The sequence below is a fragment of the Bufo bufo genome, chromosome 2 (genome assembly GCF_905171765.1).
Source record: "Bufo bufo chromosome 2, aBufBuf1.1, whole genome shotgun sequence".
NCBI lineage: Eukaryota > Metazoa > Chordata > Amphibia > Anura > Bufonidae > Bufo > Bufo bufo.
In genome coordinates, this window is record NC_053390.1 from 105,299,329 (window position 1) to 105,319,081 (window position 19,753).

General features: G+C 43.9%; 1 protein-coding gene across 1 annotated transcript in view; it reads left to right on the plus strand.

The window, feature by feature from the left end:
- Positions 1-19,753, plus strand: part of DMGDH (dimethylglycine dehydrogenase) — a 79,825-nt gene that overhangs the window by 271 nt on the left and 59,801 nt on the right. The window contains exons 2-4 of the mRNA XM_040421386.1: positions 3,889-4,066; positions 4,807-4,905; positions 9,423-9,587. Coding sequence (XP_040277320.1) covers positions 3,889-4,066; positions 4,807-4,905; positions 9,423-9,587 — 442 coding nt within the window. The remainder of the gene's footprint in view (positions 1-3,888; positions 4,067-4,806; positions 4,906-9,422; positions 9,588-19,753) is intronic.

The window sequence follows — 19,753 nt, forward strand, 5'->3', positions numbered from 1 at the left end:
GTGGGTGACACACATGTATGTATGTCAGTGCACGTACTACACAACTGCAGAGGTAGCAGGGCTGAATGTCACTTTTTACTCTTTTGGGCTGCCCTAGGATAGCTCTCCAGAGGTTTAAAGGTTTGTATGAGATTAAAAAAACAAACAAAAAAAAAACAGCGCCCCTCTTGTTTATAGGTTGCATCCGGTATTACAGCTCAGTCTTAAGCAATTTTTTCTGTTCTTATTAGCCCTTCCATCCTATCTAAGATAATGCAGAATGTTTTCACATGACACATCCTAGTTGTGCCAGATGACAAACTTAATTCTGCATTTTGATGTGTGCAAGAAAGTGACCCAAATGACGAGTGCTTATATTAAACGGTATGTTGTGCTTAAAATACTGTCCAGTTAGCGTTTGTTTGTGATGCAGTTAGGCCTCTTTCACACGACCGTTTTTTTTTTCCGTTTACGGGCCGTTTATTTCCGTTCCGTATACGGTCCATATACAGAACCATTAATTTCAATGGTTCCGCAAAAAAAACGGAATTTACTCTGTGTGCATTCCGTTTCTGTATTTCCGTTCCGTTGAAAGATAGAACATGTCCTATTATTGCCCGCAAATCACGTTCCGTGGCTCTATTCAAGTCAATGGGTCCGCAAAAAAAACGGAACACATACGGTAATGCATCCGTTAGTCTTCCGTATCCGTTCCATTTTTGCGGAACCATCCATTGAAAATGTTATGCCCAGCCCAATTTATTCTGTGTAATTACTCTATACTATATTATGCCATATGGAAAAACTGAACCCAAAAACGGAACGGAAACAAAAAACGGAACAACGGATCCGTGAAAAACGGATCACAAAATACTGAAAAAGCCATATAGTCGTGTGAAAAAAGCCTTAATCTAAGAATTAAGGGTCTTTACACACATGAATTTGACTAGTTTTTACTAGTAAAAATGCCTGAATAAGTGCAAAAGGTTTTTTTTGCCACTTTTTTGTGGTGGCTTTTCAGGCACTTTTTTTTTTTTTTGCACAGTGGGAGTCACTTATTATTACCTCCTATGCCATAAACCTGTGTAAAAATGTCCTAAGTTTGTGACTTTTTGAACACCATTGTGCCTAAGTGAAGGTGCAATTGATGTTTCTAGTGGTGGGGGCAGGGAGGGGGCATGTTAAAGGTGGTGCCAACGGACCAGCAATTCAGTTTCCTGGCATAAATGACAATTGAAATCTACTCCAGCTAGGGTCTCCAACGGCCATGGGGATTTTAAAAATCAACGTAAAATGATAAATGACCCCCAGTGTGTCTTCATGACGTTTTTCTCCTATGGAGAATGTGCTATCAAACCCCCTGAAAATCACCAAAAGCTCCCTCATACTGCATTTTTTAAGGCCCCTTTCACACGGGCGAGTATTCCGCACGGATGCGATGCGTGAGTTGAATGCATTGCACCCGCACTGAATACCGACCCATTCATTTCTATGGGGCTGTTCACATGAGCGGTGATTTTCACGCATCACTTGTGCGTTGCGTGAAAATCGCAGCATGCTCTATATTCTGCGTTTTTCCCGCAACGCAGGCCCCATAGAAGTGAATGGGGTTGCGTGAAAATCGCAAGCATCCGCAAGCAAGTGCGGATGCGGTGCGATTTTCACGCACGGTTGCTAGGAGACGATCGGGATGGAGACCCGATCATTATTATTTCCACTTATAACATGGTTATAAGGGAAAATAATAGCATTCTGAATACAGAATGCATAGTTAAATAGCGCTGGAGGGGTTAAAAAAAATAAAAAATAATTTAACTCACCTTAATCCACTTGATCGCGGAGCCGGCATCTCCTTCTGTCTTCATCTTAGCTGTGTGGAGCAACAGGACCTGTGGTGACGTCACTCCGGTCATCACATGGTCCATCACATGATCCATCACCATGGTAAAAGATCATGTGATGGATCATGTGATGACCGGAGTGACGTCACCACAGGTCCTGTTGCTCCACACAGCTAAGATGAAGACAGAAGGAGATGCCGGCTCCGCGATCAAGTGGATTAAGGTGAGTTAAATTATTATTTTTTAACCCCTCCAGCGCTATTTTACTATGCATTCTGTATTTAGAATGCTATTATTTTCCCTTATAACCATGTTATAAGGGAAAATAATACAATCTACAGAACACTGATCCCAAGCCCGAACTTCTGTGAAGAAGTTCGGGTTTGGGTACCAAACATGCACGATTTTTCTCACGCGAGTGCAAAACGCAATGTTTTGCACTCGCGCAGAAAAATCATGCGTGTTCCCGCAACGCACCCGCACATTTTCCCGCAACGCCCGTGTGAAAGAGGCCTAAAAGTTGCAAAAAAGTAAAAAAAAATGCCAAGAGCTTGAGGCCTCATGCACACGGCCGTTTTTTTTCCCCGTTTACTGGACGTTTTTTGCGTTCCGTATACGGTCCGTATACGGAACCATTCATTTCAATGGTTCCGCAAAAAAAACGGAATGTACTCCGTATGCATTCCGTTTCCGTATTTCCGTTTTTCCGTTCCGTTTTAACATAGAACATGTCCTATTATTGCCCGCAAATCACGTTCCGTGGCTCTATTCAAGTCAATGGGTCCGCAAAAAAACGGAACACATACGGAAATGCATCCGTATGTCTTCCGTTTCCGTTCCGTTTTTTGCTGAACCATCTATTGAAAATGTTATGCCCAGCCCAATTTTATCTATGTAATTACTGTATACTGTATATGCCATACGGAAAAACGGAACGGAAAAACGGAACAAAAACGGAACAGAAACGGAAACACAACGGAAACAAAAAACGGAACAACGGATCTGTGAAAAACGGACCGCAAAACACTGAAAAAGCCATACGGTCGTGTGCAATAGGCCTAACAGCGCTTGTGTGTCCTGCATTTCATATTTCCCATAGACCTCCAACATCTGAAATAGACATTTTAACAGAAAATAATGCACCAAAAAATTGCAGTTGCAGAAAACGGCACTAAAAACACAAAAGTGCAAAAAATGACAGCAAAAAACTGTGTGAAAGCAGCCAAACTTATTTGGCATGCTGCTTCTATATGGTTCCTTCACACAGAGTTTCAGTCCTGGCAACCCCTCAAGAAACATCTCACTTGATCAGCAGTTTTTGAGGTGTTTTTGCCTATATAGTGAGTTTTAGCATCTTTTTTTTTTCATATGACTTTTTTTTCCATCCTGCATAACGGAAACCAGACGGATCCGTTATGCAGCCTATAGACTTCTATTATGACGGATCAAAACGGAATGCCTCTTAAAGACTTCCATTTTGATTTCCGTCTTATGGATTCCGTTATAACCATGTTATAACGGAAAACAATAACGGAATGCATAACGGTGATGTGAACCCAGCTTTAGATGTCGTGGTCAATAGCTACCACGGCATCTAAGTGGTTTACAGGGAGGGGCTTCCTCTGTCTCCCATTGGCACCATCCAAATGAGATTGCAGGGTGTTAAGCCTGGGGCCTAATGAAGGCCCTACCCCTGCCTGAAGTATATCCGTATCAGGCTGCACCTCTCTGGCACAGAATGCTGGGGCCTGTCAATGTAGCACTAACAGTATAATATACTGTACTTCATAAGCAGCACAGTGCATTATAGAAGCAATCAAAAGATCACCTGTCCACTTGTGGGACTAATGGTTAAAAAAATTTACTGCAACTTTTTCCTCTTTTACTCCATGCATGTCAGGGGTGGGATGTAAACCTCAATGCAGGCCAGCTTCTTATCATTTGGTGGATTTAACCGGGGCGTTTTACACCTTCTCTGATTATGACTGCTATATATTCTCCCAGCAAAATGTCCATAGAATAGATTCTCACTGTACTTGTTAATTTCCCTTTTTTCTGTGTATGATAGCAATGTGGAAAGCGCGTCTTCCATTCTGGGAAAGAGATGGAAGGACACTGCAGAGACAGTTATCATTGGCGGCGGATGCGTGGGGGTCAGCCTGGCATATCATCTTGCCAAGGCTGGCATGAAAGATGTGGTGTTACTGGAGAAGTCAGAGCTTACAGCCGGATCTACATGGCATGCAGTAAGTACTGTCTTTTTTTCCTTTTCCCTAAAATGAAATTGTGTATGAGAATCCAATAGTAACTTTAGTGTTAAAGGGGTTTTCTGGGAGTTCAATATTGATGGCCTATTAGGTCATCAATATCTGATCTGTGGGGGTCCGACTCCCGGCAACCCCGCCGATTCGCTATTTGAAGAGGCTGGTGAGCGCCATGGCTGCTTTCTAGGCCAGTGACATCACATTCATTGGCGATATGAGCTATTTGCAGCTCAGTCCCATTCAATGAATGGGCCTGGGCTGCAATATCAATACAATGTATAGCGCTAGGCTTGGTTATTCTTTGAGGTGGGCACATTACTCACCGATGGCCTCTTGGTGGGGCTGCTGGGAGTCAGACCTCCACCATTCTGATATTCATGACCTATTCTGAAGATATGCCATCAGTATTGCACTCCCTGAAAAGCCTTTTAAAGGGGTTGTCCATGAAAACATGGCACCACACTAATCTAGGGATTGTGTCTGGTATTGCAGTTCAGCTCCTCTGAAGTGAATGGGGTTGCATTGCAATGTGTGAACAGGTGTGGCGCTGTTTCTGGAATGACAAGCCGCCATGGATTTTAATAAACAGCAAATAATTTGAAGACTCTGGTATTAGGATGGGTTTTACATGTTAGTTAGCAGTACTAAAATAACTAGTGCCAAGCTAATGCCAGGTGGAATTTTTGACAGGTTCTCTTTGTGTTCCATCTATTCATCTTCAGGCTGGCCTAACAACTTATTTTCATCCTGGGATAAACCTGAAGAAGATCCATTATAACAGTATCAAGCTTTACGAAGTCCTAGAAGAAGAGACTGGACAGGTATGCTGAACATTGGCATTACAATCACATTATATCATATCAGAAATCATTTCAGGTGTTTATGGTCCTATTAGGCTCTATTCCTCTCGAGTCCTATCTAAAAATCCCAGTGAAATGTGCATTTCACCTATAGGACCTCCTCTACCTGTAGGTGTCATGCCCCACTCTGACGATGTGCGAAGGTCGGCCAGGATAGCAGCACGAGTTTAGTGTTTGTTTTGGAGCTGTGCTGGATCCGCCTCTCATCAAGTGCACTGGGTGGGGTCATTAGTTTAAATAGTATACCAGCCCAGTGCTCTGAGCGGATTATACTCATCATTGTGGTCTTGGAAGCTAGGAAGGAAGGAAGGTTGGCTGTCTGTTCCAGCTCAGGAAGATAAGTGTTATTTCAAGTTTGGTTGTTTTGTGTCATCTATCCCATCCAGGTTCTGTGCGAGCAGGCTGCTCCTTTTTCTCCACTTCACCATCTCAGGGAATTCAGGGTTTTGTCAGCCCAGGCACGGGGACACCTCATACCTACCTTAAAAGTCTGTAGGTGGGCTGAGCAGTGCAGGGAAAGAGGTCAGGGATTAGCTAGGAGGTGACCCTTCCCCTGTCTCTCGCCCAGAACCTGGTTGGTGCGTTATCTGTTATACTGAGTGCATGCCCGCCGTGACAGTAGGCCACTGTAGGATTGCAGATACTTTGCAGGACATAAACATGTGATGATTTACTTCAGGTTTGTTCCCTAAAAGCTATACAGTCAAGGATCTAAAAGATATCTACTAACCTCTCCCAGATTTTACATGTGACTGTATACTATTCAGTGTATATATATATATAAATGCACCAATCAGTAGGTGTCCTTCACCCAGGGCCGCCTATAGGTACAGGCCTAGTGTGCCTACAGGCATATCCAGAGCAGACAGTTGCCCATGACAGGAGAGTAGTGAAGGAAGTCATATAAACCACATCTGCAAGTGGTCAGACGAAGGTGAACCTTATGAGTTCTTTAGATTTTGTGGAAATAAGGCAGGCGGAGGAACGTAAATTATTTTGCAGCACACAGAACCTTACTGGTTAAAATATATATTTTCATACTCCAGGGGAGGGTGGAGTACTATAGCCGACATTTCATCAGAACATAAGTCTCTTAAAGGCATAGTGGGGGGACATTTAGTAACTGATATACCCCACAGAAGTGGCGTATTAAAGTCGCAGATTTTGTTGCATGCCATTTTGCAGCAAAATATGGAACTTTCCCCCGCTCACGCCACTTTTCATAAGTGTCGAAAAATGGGTGCATGGCGTGGGCAGAGAAGCAGGCAGGGCGGCAGGCCCGGCTCATTTATGATTTTAGATGCTGGTCTTTGGTGTGGAAAATGGCTTAAATCTACACCAGAAGGGAGCTGGTGTAGATTTAAATCTGTTGAAAGGCCTGCTGGAGGAAGCGCCAAACAAATTGCCTCTATAAAACTTTGGCGCTTCATCCAGCAGCGCAGAGGGAGTTAAGATCAGTGTGGAAAACGCCAGTTAATAAATATCCCCCAGTATGCTTATTTGCAGCCACTCAGGGCATATACAGTACAGTCGTTTCCATATTTACAGTCGACTATAGTAGTTTATGTCCTAAGGGTGACCTCCCTGACACATGGACAAGGAGTTTAACTCCTCCACCTCAGCGGCAGTAACCCTACTTCTGAGAGGACCCAGCTCCTTACCTGGCACTTTGGTCATCGTCTTAGGCTTTGTCTGTGGCCTCACCACATCAGCAGCTGCCCCTAAAGGCCAGTGATTGTGCTACCTTGCTACCTAACATGAGCAGCAGAATGCTCTCCTTTATAGAAGGATGCTGTTACAACTCTACAGCCTCTCTCAGCAAGCCTGGCACTGCAGCTGCAGCAGGAACCACTTTGCTCTCTCCCCCAGCTGGAGGATGAAAGCCCATCATGTGTCATATGCTTTGCACTCATCCTAATAATGGCACTGTCGGACACTTATATACAGGGCGCTAGCCATGTCACCGCAGATGATGCGCTAGCCATGTCACCGCATACAATGGGATCTTCTTTTCCCTCCTTCAGTGTTTTGGATGGGGGAATTTGCTGACCAGAACCAAATATAAGGTTACTCCACTCACTACCTTACACAGCAATAGAAAAAGTGCAAACTGGGAGACAAGGAAAAGATTTAGCCCTACACACTATCATTGGGGTTTTGATGAAATATGTTTTTCCCTAATTTGAATAGACAGACATGTGAAGGAGAAACCCATAAGCCACCCAGCATGCTGGTCCGGTAGGTCCTCTGTATGAGAAACAGCTAGATCTATAACCAGCATCTGAACACATCAAAGTAGGTATATATATATATATATATATATATATATATATATATATACTGTATATAGTTACACAGTGAGAGGTTTGGTCTGGGAAAACAGGTATTTTCCTCCCAGCATGCTGGGCTGATTTACAGCCAGGTGAGGTCAAATACTGGACCGGCCGGTCCGGGTTTTGGCAGCACCTGGCTGTCCTTAAATAGGCAGCTGGGCTCAGAAGCCATCTCTGTGTGCTGGGATCTGAGGCCTGTGCTGGGCTGGAGAGCTGAGACCCGTATGTCAGGGGAACAGGCCGCCTAAAGCCTGTATTTGGACTTTCTGAGGCAGAACTGCCACCAAGGTGACTTTTTGTTATATTAACTTGCCATTGGGTGTGAAGTAACACCAACACTGCAAAAGTGACGTTTTTTTTTTTGGCACCATGTGTGAATAAACACTGAAGTTTGATTTACGAACTTGTATTCTGCCTCTGTACTGCGCCCGCTTATTCTAACTACCAGAGGGAATCCCCCCAATATATATACACTGCTCAAAAAAATAAAGGGAACACAAAAATAACACATCCTAGATCTGAATTAATTAAATATTCTTCTGAAATACTTTGTTCTTTACATAGTTGAATGTGCTGACAACAAAATCACACAAAAATAAAAAAATGGAAATCAAATTTTTAAACCCATGGAGGTCTGGATTTGGAGTCACACTCAAAATTAAAGTGGAAAAACACACTACAGGCTGATCCAACTTTGATGTACCTAATGTCCTTAAAAGAAGTCAAAATGAGGCTCAGTAGTGTGTGTGGCCTCCACGTGCCTGTATGAACTCCCTACAACGCCTGTGCATGCTCCTGATGAGGTGGCGGACGGTCTCCTGAGGGATCTCCTCCCAGACCTGGACTAAAGCATCTGCCAACTCCTGGACAGTTTGTGGTGCAACGTGACGTTGGTGGATAGAGCGAGACATGATGTCCCAGATGTGCTCAATTGGATTCAGGTCTGGGGATCGGGCGGGCCAGTCCATAGCATCTGAACTGCTGACACACTCCAGCCACATGAGGTCTAGCATTGTCTTGCATTAGGAGGAACCCAAGGCCAACCGCACCAGCATATGGTCTCACAAGGGGTCTGAGGATCTCATCTCGGTACCTAATGGCAGTCAGGCTACCTCTGGCGAGCACATGGAGGGCTGTGCGGCCCTCCAAAGAAATGCCACCCCACACCATTACTGACCCAATGCCAAACCGGTCATGCTGGAGGATGTTGCAGGCAGCAGAACGTTCTCCACGGCGTCTCCAGACTCTGTCACATCTGTCACGTGCTCAGTGTGAACCTGCTTTCATCTGTGAAGAGCACAGGGCGCCAGTGGTGAATTTGCCAATCCTGGTGTTCTCTGGCAAATGCCAAACGTCCTGCACGGTGTTGGGCTGTAAGCACAACCCCCACCTGTGAATGTCGGGCCCTCATATCACCCTCATGGAGTCTGTTTCTGACTGTTTGAGCAGACACATGCACATTTGTGGCCTGCTGGAGGTCATTTTGCAGGGCTCTGGCAGTGCTCCTCCTGTTCCTCCTTGCACAAAGGCGGAGGTAGCGGTCCTGCTGCTGGGTTGTTGCCCTCCTACGGCCTCCTCCACGTCTCCTGATGTACTGGCCTGTCTCCTGGTAGCGCCTCCATGCTCTGGACACTACGCTGACAGACACAGCAAACCTTCTTGCCACAGCTCGCATTGATGTGCCATCCTGGATAAGCTGCACTACCTGAGCCACTTGTGTGGGTTGTAGACTCCGTCTCATGCTACCACTAGAGTGAAAGCACCGCCAGCATTCAAAAGTGACCAAAACATCAGCCAGGAAGCATAGGAACTGAGAAGCGGTCTGTGGTCACCACCTGCAGAACCACTCCTTTATTGGGGGTGTCTTGCTAATTGCCTATAATTTCCACCTGTTGTCTATCCCATTTGCACAACAGCATGTGAAATTGATTGTCACTCAGTGTTGCTTCCTAAGTGGACAGTTTGATTTCACAGAAGTGTGATTGACTTAGAGTTACATTGTGTTGTTTAAGTGTTCCCTTTATTTTTTTGAGCTGTGTATATACTGTATATCTTCCTGTGGATTTCCTCTCATTGCCTTAGATAAAGCATGTTACTGATTATGATTTCAGCAGTGAGGACATAATTACTATTCTGTATTTAAAGGCTGTTGGCTTCCATCAACCAGGAAGTATCAGAATTGCTTCAACTCCAACTCGTGTGGATGAACTCCGGTACCAGATGACAAGGGGCCGATGGCATCCAAATCCTCAGTATTTGATTGGACCAGAAAAAGTGAAGGAACTGTTTCCTCTGCTAAACATAGATAAGGTAATAAAAAGTAACTTTGCGTCAAATGTAGATGACAAGGAGTCTTGATTGTGGCATTCGGTGGGTAGCGTCACTCATCATGTGAAACCAGCTTACTCCCTGGATATAGCAGTATACAGCTGCCCTGCTGTATGTTGTCTTTGGCATTACCAGTACTACCCTCTTACTACTCTACATTCTGGATTCTGGACTTCAGCTGTGGCAGCACAGGGTGAGTGGTGATATTACAGTTCAGTGCTTGACTATAGGGGAGCAGCTGTGGTTTATATACTGTGGCCCAGGAAAGAGCACCCGCTGTGCAGTAGGGATCGACCGATTATCGGTTTGGCCGATATTATCGGCCGATATTGAGGATTTTGAACGTTATTGGTATCGGCATCTATTTTGCCGATATACCGATAACGTATGGGGAACACAGAACGCGCTGCTCTCAGCGCGTTCTGTGTTCCCTCCGCAGCACAGGGGAGAAGGAAGCAGTGTCTCCTCCCCCTGTGCTGCTGCTGCTGCCGCTGCCGCCAATGACAGAAGAGAAGACAAGAGGAGGGGAGGGGCTGTGGCCGCTGCGCCACCAATGAAGATAAGCCTTTCATTCATTCATATACAGGAGGCGGGAGCTGGCTGCAGAATCACATAGCCGGCTCCCGGCCTCTATGAGCGATAGCTGCGATCCGCGGTAGTTAACTCCTCAGGTGCCGCGGATCGCAGCTACCGCTCATAGAGGTCGGGAGCCGGCTATGTGATTCTGCAGCCAGCTCCCGCCTCCTGTATATGAATGATTGAGAGACTTATCTTCATTGGTGGTGCAGTGCGCCCCCCCCCCCAAGCCCCCCAGTATTAATCATTGGTGGCGCAGTGCGCCCCCACCCCAATCCCGGCCAATAGTAAAAACATTGGTGGTGCAGTGCGCCCCCCCCCCCACCCAGTTTTACTCATTGGTGGCAGTGGCCACAGGATCCCCTCTCCCCTGCTCCTCCGATCGGAGCCCCAGCTGTGTAAGCCTGGGGCTCCGATAGGTTACCATGGCAGCCAGGACGCTATTGAAGCCCTTGCTGCCATGTTAAGCTCCATGCTGCTGTGTGCACAAAGCACAGAGCAGCAGGGACAGTGTGAGCTCCTATTCACCCTGATAGAGATCTATCAGGGGGAATAGGAGAAGGGTTCTAGTCCCTAAGGGGGCTAAAAGTTAGTAAAAAAAAAAAAAAAAAATATTAAGTATAAATGAAAAAGACTTATAAAAAAAAAAATACACATTAACAATAAACAAAAAAATACACATTAACAATAAACATATTAATTTTCAGCAGATTTGTGTATGAATTTTTTTTTTTCTCAAAAATGAAAATTTCCCAGAATATCGGTATAAATTATCGGCTATCGGCCTGAAAGTTCACAAATTATCGGTATCGGTATCGCCCCTAAAAAATCAATATCGGTCGATCCCTACTGTGCAGTTGTTCACTGCAAGTGTTAATGTCACTGTATTCTGTGCACTGTGCGTCCCACAGGCTGTATAAGGAGAGAGTGGTAGTTTCCTAGCTACTGTTACTAGGCAAGGCTGGCACCACCCTTTACTCTCTAAGAGGAAGTAATTCAGTGTAGTGTACACTGTGGATATTTGTGCAGCAACAGGGAATACTGGATTAATAAGCAGCAAAGTGACATCATATATGCAAGCCCTTGAGGAAAGAACTGCTGTGTTCTGCAGAAAGTTGAATGACCACATAAGGCAAAGTGCAGAGTATTTGTCAGAAAATTACATTGTGGCCACAGACTTCTCTGCATACTGGAGATAGCAATAAGCTGCAGGCTCCCATTATACCAGGGCCTTCTGTTTAGCTACTCCTCATTGCATGCACAAACGCCTTCATTTCTGTCACATTATTTAAGGACCCTGCCTTGCACCTGAAAACGTATATAACATAAAGTAAGGGCTCACTAACATAAGGTAGGAGCATCAAAACCAGGATGTGCCGTGAAAGGGAAGAAAGGGTGAAACCTTCCTATCACTGCAGAGCCCAGGGAGCGACCTAGCGATGTACTACTCTCATCCTCTCCACCCCACCTGTGGCTCACTGAAGCTGCCTTGTGGAGAGTGCTAAATGTCATACAGCTGGCTATATGAATCCAGAGAGTTTTAACCTCTAAGATATAAAGTGCCAAACACCTTTGAAGTACTTTACATAAATATATGAGAACCCCCCCATATGTCCACTGAAGGTACACCTGTGTCAGCCTAAGGAACGGAGCAGCCCAGCCCTTCTTCACTACCACTATATTCTCCATATTCATCTGTACATACTGGCATTGGATTTCCTAGAGACACCCCTATCAATTCTACATTGCTTCCGGGTCAGCCTCTATGCAGGCACCATGCTTTTTCACACTAGTCTATTGTGTTTTAGGGTAATTTGAGGGTATGATGTGGAGGTTCCTGAAAAAGGGGGAGTATATGGCCTCATGTACATGACTATATTTTTCGTCCATGCCCTATCCACATTTTTATGTGGTTCGAAATGGACCCAATCATTTCTATGCCGGCAGAAGTAAGCGTTTGCGTATTGGCCACATGGATGTGGACAGAACACGGATGCGGCTGTTCTGCAAATTAGAGAACATGTCCTATTCTATATGGACGATGGAAAGTGCAGGATGCACACGGCCAGGATCTGTATTTTGTAGATCCGTGATTTGGATCCATTGTCCAGAAAAAAATTAAGAAGAGGTTGGCATCCCTGGCCATTACCCTGTATGTAAATACCCTGGCCCAGGCAAAGTTGTTTGTTGATGGCCCTTTGGTAATCAGCACCCTGGGCACATGCCCCAGTTGCTCTTCTTATGTCACAAATGCAGGGGAGGGAAGGGACACAGAACTAGGACTCAAGGCTAGGGAGAGGGAAAAGGTCACCTCCTAGGAAGCCCCTAAACCTGGCCCTGACTCCTGTCAGTATGTATAGACCCTGAAGGTGGGAAAATACATACACCGTAACCTAGACCCTAGGAGCCCTGAAATACCCTAGGTAGTGGCAGGGAATGAGACTACTGGTTCCTTCCCAGATAACCGAACCAGCGTCTCCCTGAGGCCTAGTAACAACAAGAACAGGGGAACAACCAAATACAAAGAGCAGTACAACTTATCTTATAGAAAATGGATGAGCAGGAACACAGGTAAGGTCCACACACCAACTCTTCCAAATCCAAGCAGAGAATATCAACCTCATGGTATGAAGTGTGAGACCCAACTATGTAGGGAATGCAGTATGGATCACAGGCTGCACCTGACAAGAGGTGTGGTCATTACCAAACCACAACACTGAGAATCAAGAGACTGTCAGTTAACCTCACGTGCAGTCAGTCACTCCGATCTTCGAACCTCTGTCACAGAAAGTACCGTGACAGCTTACTGAAATTCAAGAAGTAAATGGGATACAAAAGCAACACAAAGATTCTGATACCTCCAATTTTTATTGGGCCAAAAAATTCTGATCTTACATAGAAGGTCTGTTTATTCTTGTACATGTGTCCATAAAGTCCTGTATCATCTGTATGATGTCCATAGAGGTCTACAGCTTTAATCTGAGGCACCAATAAATTATTTCCAGTTATTCATACAGTACCCATTTATACTACAGCACTGTACACAGATTCTCATCATCCCCAATGGGGTGCAGAATTTCTGTGGTCTCCATTCATTGTATGTATGGGGGGGAGTTGTATATTGATTTTTAGGGTTCTCTGTTATATATTCATTCAGTATGGGGTTTGTCGGTCTGTATCTTTTTTGTGGTTTGGATTAATTTTTGTGTTAGATGGCTGATGAACACTGCTGTACTTGTGATTCAAGGGCAATAGGTCAGTGCATTTGGAAGTGTGTTCTATTTAAAGGGATGGGGCATGTATCCATAAACATTTTGGGCTGTAAATTTTAGTTCAGTTGTCCAGAAAAAATAGAAGGAGATTGTCAACCCTGGATACAATACACATGCTGTATAGGGGCCCAATACTCAGATCTAACCCAAACTACTTTCATAAGGTCGAAAGTCATTCTTACTCCTACTATCTTTATAGTGTATGTTAAGTGATGAGTTAGTATCCTCATATTCAAACACTTCTAAAACTAACTGATGCCTTCTACTGTGCTTACTTCTGCAAGTATGTATGTAGGTGTTTTTTGGTCCTCCAGCCTTGGATTCCTTAGGGCTCTACAGAATCTCTCTACCTCCATCTTTTATTTCCTCTCACATATTTTTCCCCATTCTCATTGAGTGCATCCCTTTGTGTCCATGCCTCCCTTCTATCCACTCCAGATTCCCCAGTCATGTCACAGTATAAGATTATTTTATACATACTTCCACCTTTGACTCCACAGTATGTTATTCTTGATATTGCTCAGAAGTCACCTAAAACCATATCCATACAGTATTACTTTAGTGTGATAATGCCTTCATTATGGCCTTGATGTGATAATATGATATTTTTTTGTCATTTTGGCTTATATTCAAGTGATATATTATTTTTTTAAAAAAAATAAGCTTTAAAAGGTTTAATTTAAAAAATGAAAATCAGACATCATATAGTACATAACAATAGTACACAACAATCTTTTTGTTTTAAATATAAATTTTTATTGGTATATAGAAAAATAAATCAACACTAACAACAAAATGTATACATATATGATCACACAAAACTACTGCATGATATACAAGCTTTCAAATCGCAGTAGCATGTATCCAACAAAGGAAATACACATAGTATAAAAGATCAAAACAGTAATATGTATAAGCCACTGGTCAATCCTTCTCGCCCACCCTTAAGCGGAGAAATCACTGCCTACCCGGTGGTAATATATGAAATATTAAAGGTGTTGTCATGCCATATATATTTGATGATCTATCATCAGGATAGACCATCAATATGTGATCGGTTGGGGTGTCGGATCAGCTGTTTGAAGATGAGGCTGCGCTCCATGCGAGCTACTTCCTCTTCATTACACTGCCCGTCGTCTTGGAAGCGAGTGTAATTCACTTGAATGGAGTGATTACTTGTAATTACACTACACCGCCGCACCACAGGAGATAATGTGTAGTGTAACATGAAGTGCCGCCTCCTCTTCGAACAGATGATTGGCGGGGGTGCCAGGTATCGGATCCCCGTCAATCAGATATTGAAGACCTGTCCTGAAGAAAGGTAATCAATATATATGGAAAGACAATCCCTTTAAAGTAATGATGAACCTGCTGCATTATGGTAAGAAGTCCAGAGAGCCCAACATTTAGCAAATCTATGGAGTGAGTGTTGCCTATATGCAATAGTCCTCTCCATATTGTAGGTAAATTGTACATTATTAATAAATTCAGGGACTGCAACTGTAGAAGCAGTTTTCCATACTTCAGAAATCAAAAGTCCAGCTGCTAGTATAATTTGACCCAAAATTATGTGCATATGTGATAGGCCTAAGAAACACAAAGCTAAGAAGGCAGATCAGGATAGCCTACAACCTGTCACCAGTGATATCAATGCAAAAGTCGCAGTCCAGAAAGCATAGATATTAGGACACTCCGACCATGTATGAAAATAGGTTCCTGGAGAACCACATCCCCTACAATATAATGTTGAAAATAATGGGAAAATATGGCCAATGTGTGCTGGAGTCTGATCAATCTCTGGAACATATGCTGGTAAGCACACCAAAGGCAGTTTACACCTCAAGACCTTTGGTTTATCCTTAAAATGACAATGACAGTAAGGCTGGACAGAGGTATATCCTTGCCTTTACGAGGAATCTCAGGAGAAAACAGTAAAAAAATCAAGGGTTCATTCAAAACAATGCGCTCAATGTTTCCCCAGCGTTTCTCTGTATGTATTTCCCACCATGATCTAATCTGCTCAAGAGCCACAGCAGTATGAGAGTATTTTCACACTTGCGTTAAGGTTTTCCGGTATTGAGTTCCGTCACAGGGGCTCAATACCAGGAAAAAACGCTTCAGTTTTATCCTAATGCATTCTGAATGGAGAGCATTCCGTCCAGTATGCATCAGGATGTCTTCAGTTCAATCGCTCTTACGGTATTTAATGGGAGACAACTCCAGAACACTTGCCGGAATGCCGGATCCGGCATTAATTTCCATTGAAATTTATTAATGCCGGATCCAATACCAAGTGTTCTGGAAATGCGGATCTGATTTGCCCATCTGCGCATGCGCAGACCTTTAAAAATGTGAAAAAAATAAATACCAGATCCGTTTATCCGGATGACACTGGAGAGATGGATCCAGTGTTTCAATGCATTTGTCAGCCGGATCCGGAAACAAATGCTATCCGTTTGCAAACGGATTTCCGGATCCGGCAGGCAGTTCTGGCAACGGAACTGCCTGCCGGAATCCAACAACGCAAGTGTGAAAGTACCCTAATACTTCTTCATATCCGGGACCCATTCTTCACCTATCCCTTCCAGGACCAACACATAGCGGTAAATCGTATCCTGGGCTTTCGAACGGCCCAAATTAAATCTGTGAGAAGTTTCCTGAGGTTACTGAGAAAGGGGTTAGGAAGAGAGATAAGAACTGTCCTAAATGTGTATAAAATAAAAGGGAGAATCATCATTTTGACAATTGCTACCCTACTGTGATCATGGGCTTGAAAAATTGTTGAATAAGTTGCCAGGTTTTGGCCAACAGGGGAATATAGTTATGGGTAAACAGAGGGGAGCTCTGGCTTGTCCCCAGATAGGTGATCTTATTCGATTGCCGGGTATAGGGTAAACGTGCAGCCAGCATTTGTCTAGACATAATAACATAGATGAACCAGACATGCAAAAGGTCAGTCTGTCTGGTTTTGGTGGTAAACAATTTTGGCTTTTCCCCTGAAAAATATACTGTTCTTTAACCTTTAAGGTAACTGTGGAAAATTACTAGCTTCTCATTATTAGCTAGAAAATCCCATAAGTCTCTCAGTATTCATTAACCCTTTCCACAGTTCTGTGCAAATGAACAGCATATATATCACAACAAACATATAAAGTGCAGTTACAGGGTATTAAACAGTATAAGGGCTCATGCACACGAATGTGTGTGCACTGTGCCCATATTGTGTCCCGTATACAGCGGCTCCTCAATATACAGGCACCGACCGTGTGAACTCCGTATCACAGATCCAGATCCACTGATTTGAATAGGTCCGCAATCCGCAAGATACGGAGTGCTGTGGAGCAAAGGCACAGATTGGATGCTCACGTAAGCACTATCAAGCGCTTCTGTGGGATTTTGGTCTATGCCCCCACATCACAATAAAATAGAACATGTCCTATTTTTTTGTGGTGTGGACTATCTCTTGCGGATCGCGGATCCATTCAAGTTTGCACTCCACAGCACTGGCATGAGGCATACACATTCGTGTGCATGAGCCCTAAGTGAGTGCAAGTTAACCCTTTAAAATGAAATAAAGTAAGGAGTTGTTGACTTTGCGTAGGGAAAACAGGGGCAAATGTCCACAAATGTCTAGACTTCAAAGTATCCCTGCTCTGGGGCACTATATAAATGTGGGCAAAATATCTGTTAGAGATAACAAGAGATTTCCCAGTGTGAAAGTGAGTTTCCCGGACAAACAATACATGACACTGAAGTGATCATGCTTCACACAGTAGCATTTTCCATTTAAATTGGCTATTAAACACTCAGGTATTAAGTGATGTAATTTTGAGCGCCAAAGTGAAAACCTTTCATGGAGGTGCAGGAACCCAACCAGCTGGAGTATAACTTCTAACTGATTTGGTTGTGTGAAGAGAAAGACTGCAGGCACAGGGAGAAGAACTATAAGGCCTCTTGCTCACGAACGTGTGCGCCCCGTGGCCGTGCTGCAGCCCGCAAATTGCGGGCCACAATGCACGAACACCCACTGGGGGGCAGTGGCGGATCCAGAGCCTGGTCTCGGGAGGGGCACTTCCAGATTATTTTCTGTTCGCTGCCACAAGACTACACAGTGTAGTGGTATACTGTATAATGTGTGGCACAGTGTCTGAAACTGGCAATTTGAATGAAACAGGAAGCTCAGCTCCGTTCAAAGTATAATGGCTGTACTGAGTTACTACAGCTCCGTTACCATTCACTTCAATGGTAGCAGAGCTTTAAACTGACAGTTTCAGGGGCTGCAAGGAACAGCTGATTGGTGGAGGTGCGGCATGTCGGATCCTCACCGATTGGATATTAATGACTTATACTGAGGGTAAGTCATCGATATCAAGAGACTGGAAAACAGTTTTAAACTATACCAAAGTCTACAATTCATTTTCAACAAAAACCTAACTCAGAGCATCTATGACCAGCAGCCACACAGGAGATCAAATACAAATAAACAATGCATCAGCACTCTGCAAAACAAATAATATACAATAATGCCATAATTATAAGAAATGTTTTGGTGCTGATACTATGTTCATTTTACAAATATAAAATTCTTGGCAAATACATTTTGTACAAAATTATTTGTGCCTGTCCGCCGGCGTCAAGGCAATCTCTATAGGACAGGAACCTAACACTAAATACTACCTGTTGAATAGCATACTGGCTGCCGCAAAATACAGGGAATGCAGGTTCCACATGCATGCGGGGTCCACTCTGCCTTTTGCCACTTTTGGTGCCAAAAATGGCCTCCATTAAATCCAAGGAATGCAGTTCCAACATGCATGCTGAGCCCACTCTAAACCTTACCTCTCAGGGAACCAGAGGGCTTCCAATGAACGCAGGGAGAGCAGGTTACAGCCAAACCAATAGAGTCAGCCACATCTCCAATGCAAACTGCAAAGAAAAAGGGGGTCAGTCAGCACATCCCCATGCGCACATAGTTTCGGCTGTGGCAACATGCACCTGCGCTTCGGGATGTGCTGACTGACCCCCTTTTTCTTTGCAGTTCACATAGGAGATCAAGTATTAAACCAATACATAAAGGCACTGTGCCCAATAGAAAAAGTACTTTACAAGTTGAGAGCACACAGAGCCATGTCAGGACTCCTGATATGTGAGAAGAACAGCCTTAGTCTAAATGTTTGCATAGCTCCGTGTCCTTCATCTCCACAGAAGACTGGGCAGCACTGTTCATGTATTTTCAGCTGGATGCAAAAAACAAGAACGGTCACACCTGGATGAAGTCTCAGGACCTCAGTAAGGTTAATGCTTCATGTCTCTGCTGTCCGGAACGGGGCTTGGCTCTCTTTCATGCAGCGGATTACCCGCATGGGATCCGCTCCTGTGAAAGAGCCCTAATTCTGGCTTCACACAAAGGCTTTAGTAGCATTTTTCTGCAAATTTCCTATTTTTATTTTTGCACATTTGTAAATTTTTGTATGTAAGCTGAAGTTCTATGGGAAATATGAAATGTAGGACACACAAGCTTTTTTTGGTATTGGCATTTTTGTTAAAGAGCAGCTGTCATCATGATAAACCCTATTAAACCAGGCATACCAGCTTGTAGGGTTGATCAAGCTGATTGAAATGATACCTTTGTAATATCTGCAGGTAGAACCGTTCCCGAGATAGCTGCAATTTAACTAATATGAAAATTAACGGGTTCAAGTACCAAGGGGCTGGCCGGAGCCCTTGGACCACTGCTTTTGTAACACCCCCTGATCTAGGCACTCCCCCCCCCCTTAATTGACAGGGCTAGACAATCAGGCAGGGGGAGGGGGAGTGCTCAGAGCAGAGAGTTGTTACAAAAGTAGTGCTCCAAGAGCTCTGACCATCCCCTTAGTGTTCGAATTGACTCATTTGCATATTACTAAAAATGTAGCTATCTCTGGAAAAAGTCTACCTACAGATATAACAAAGGTATTGTTTTAATCAGCATGATCGACCCTAACAGGCAGCATGCCTGGTTTAAAAGGGTTGATCATGCTGACAGATGATGTTTAATTGTTGTTGTTTTTTTGGGATCTCTGGCATTTCTTTAAAGCACAGCATGTCAGAGCTCTGGTGTTTTTTTTTCTAGCAGTTCGACATCACTTCCACAGAGAATAAAATGCAAGAGAAAAAAACTCTACTGAAAAAAACACCATAAAAACCTCATAGGTTTTTATGGCATTTTTTTTCAATGAGCAAAAAAATAACTGAGCAAATTTGTGTGTGTAGGGCCCCTAAAATAGTATACCACAATGCACTGGTTGGTAATCGAACCAA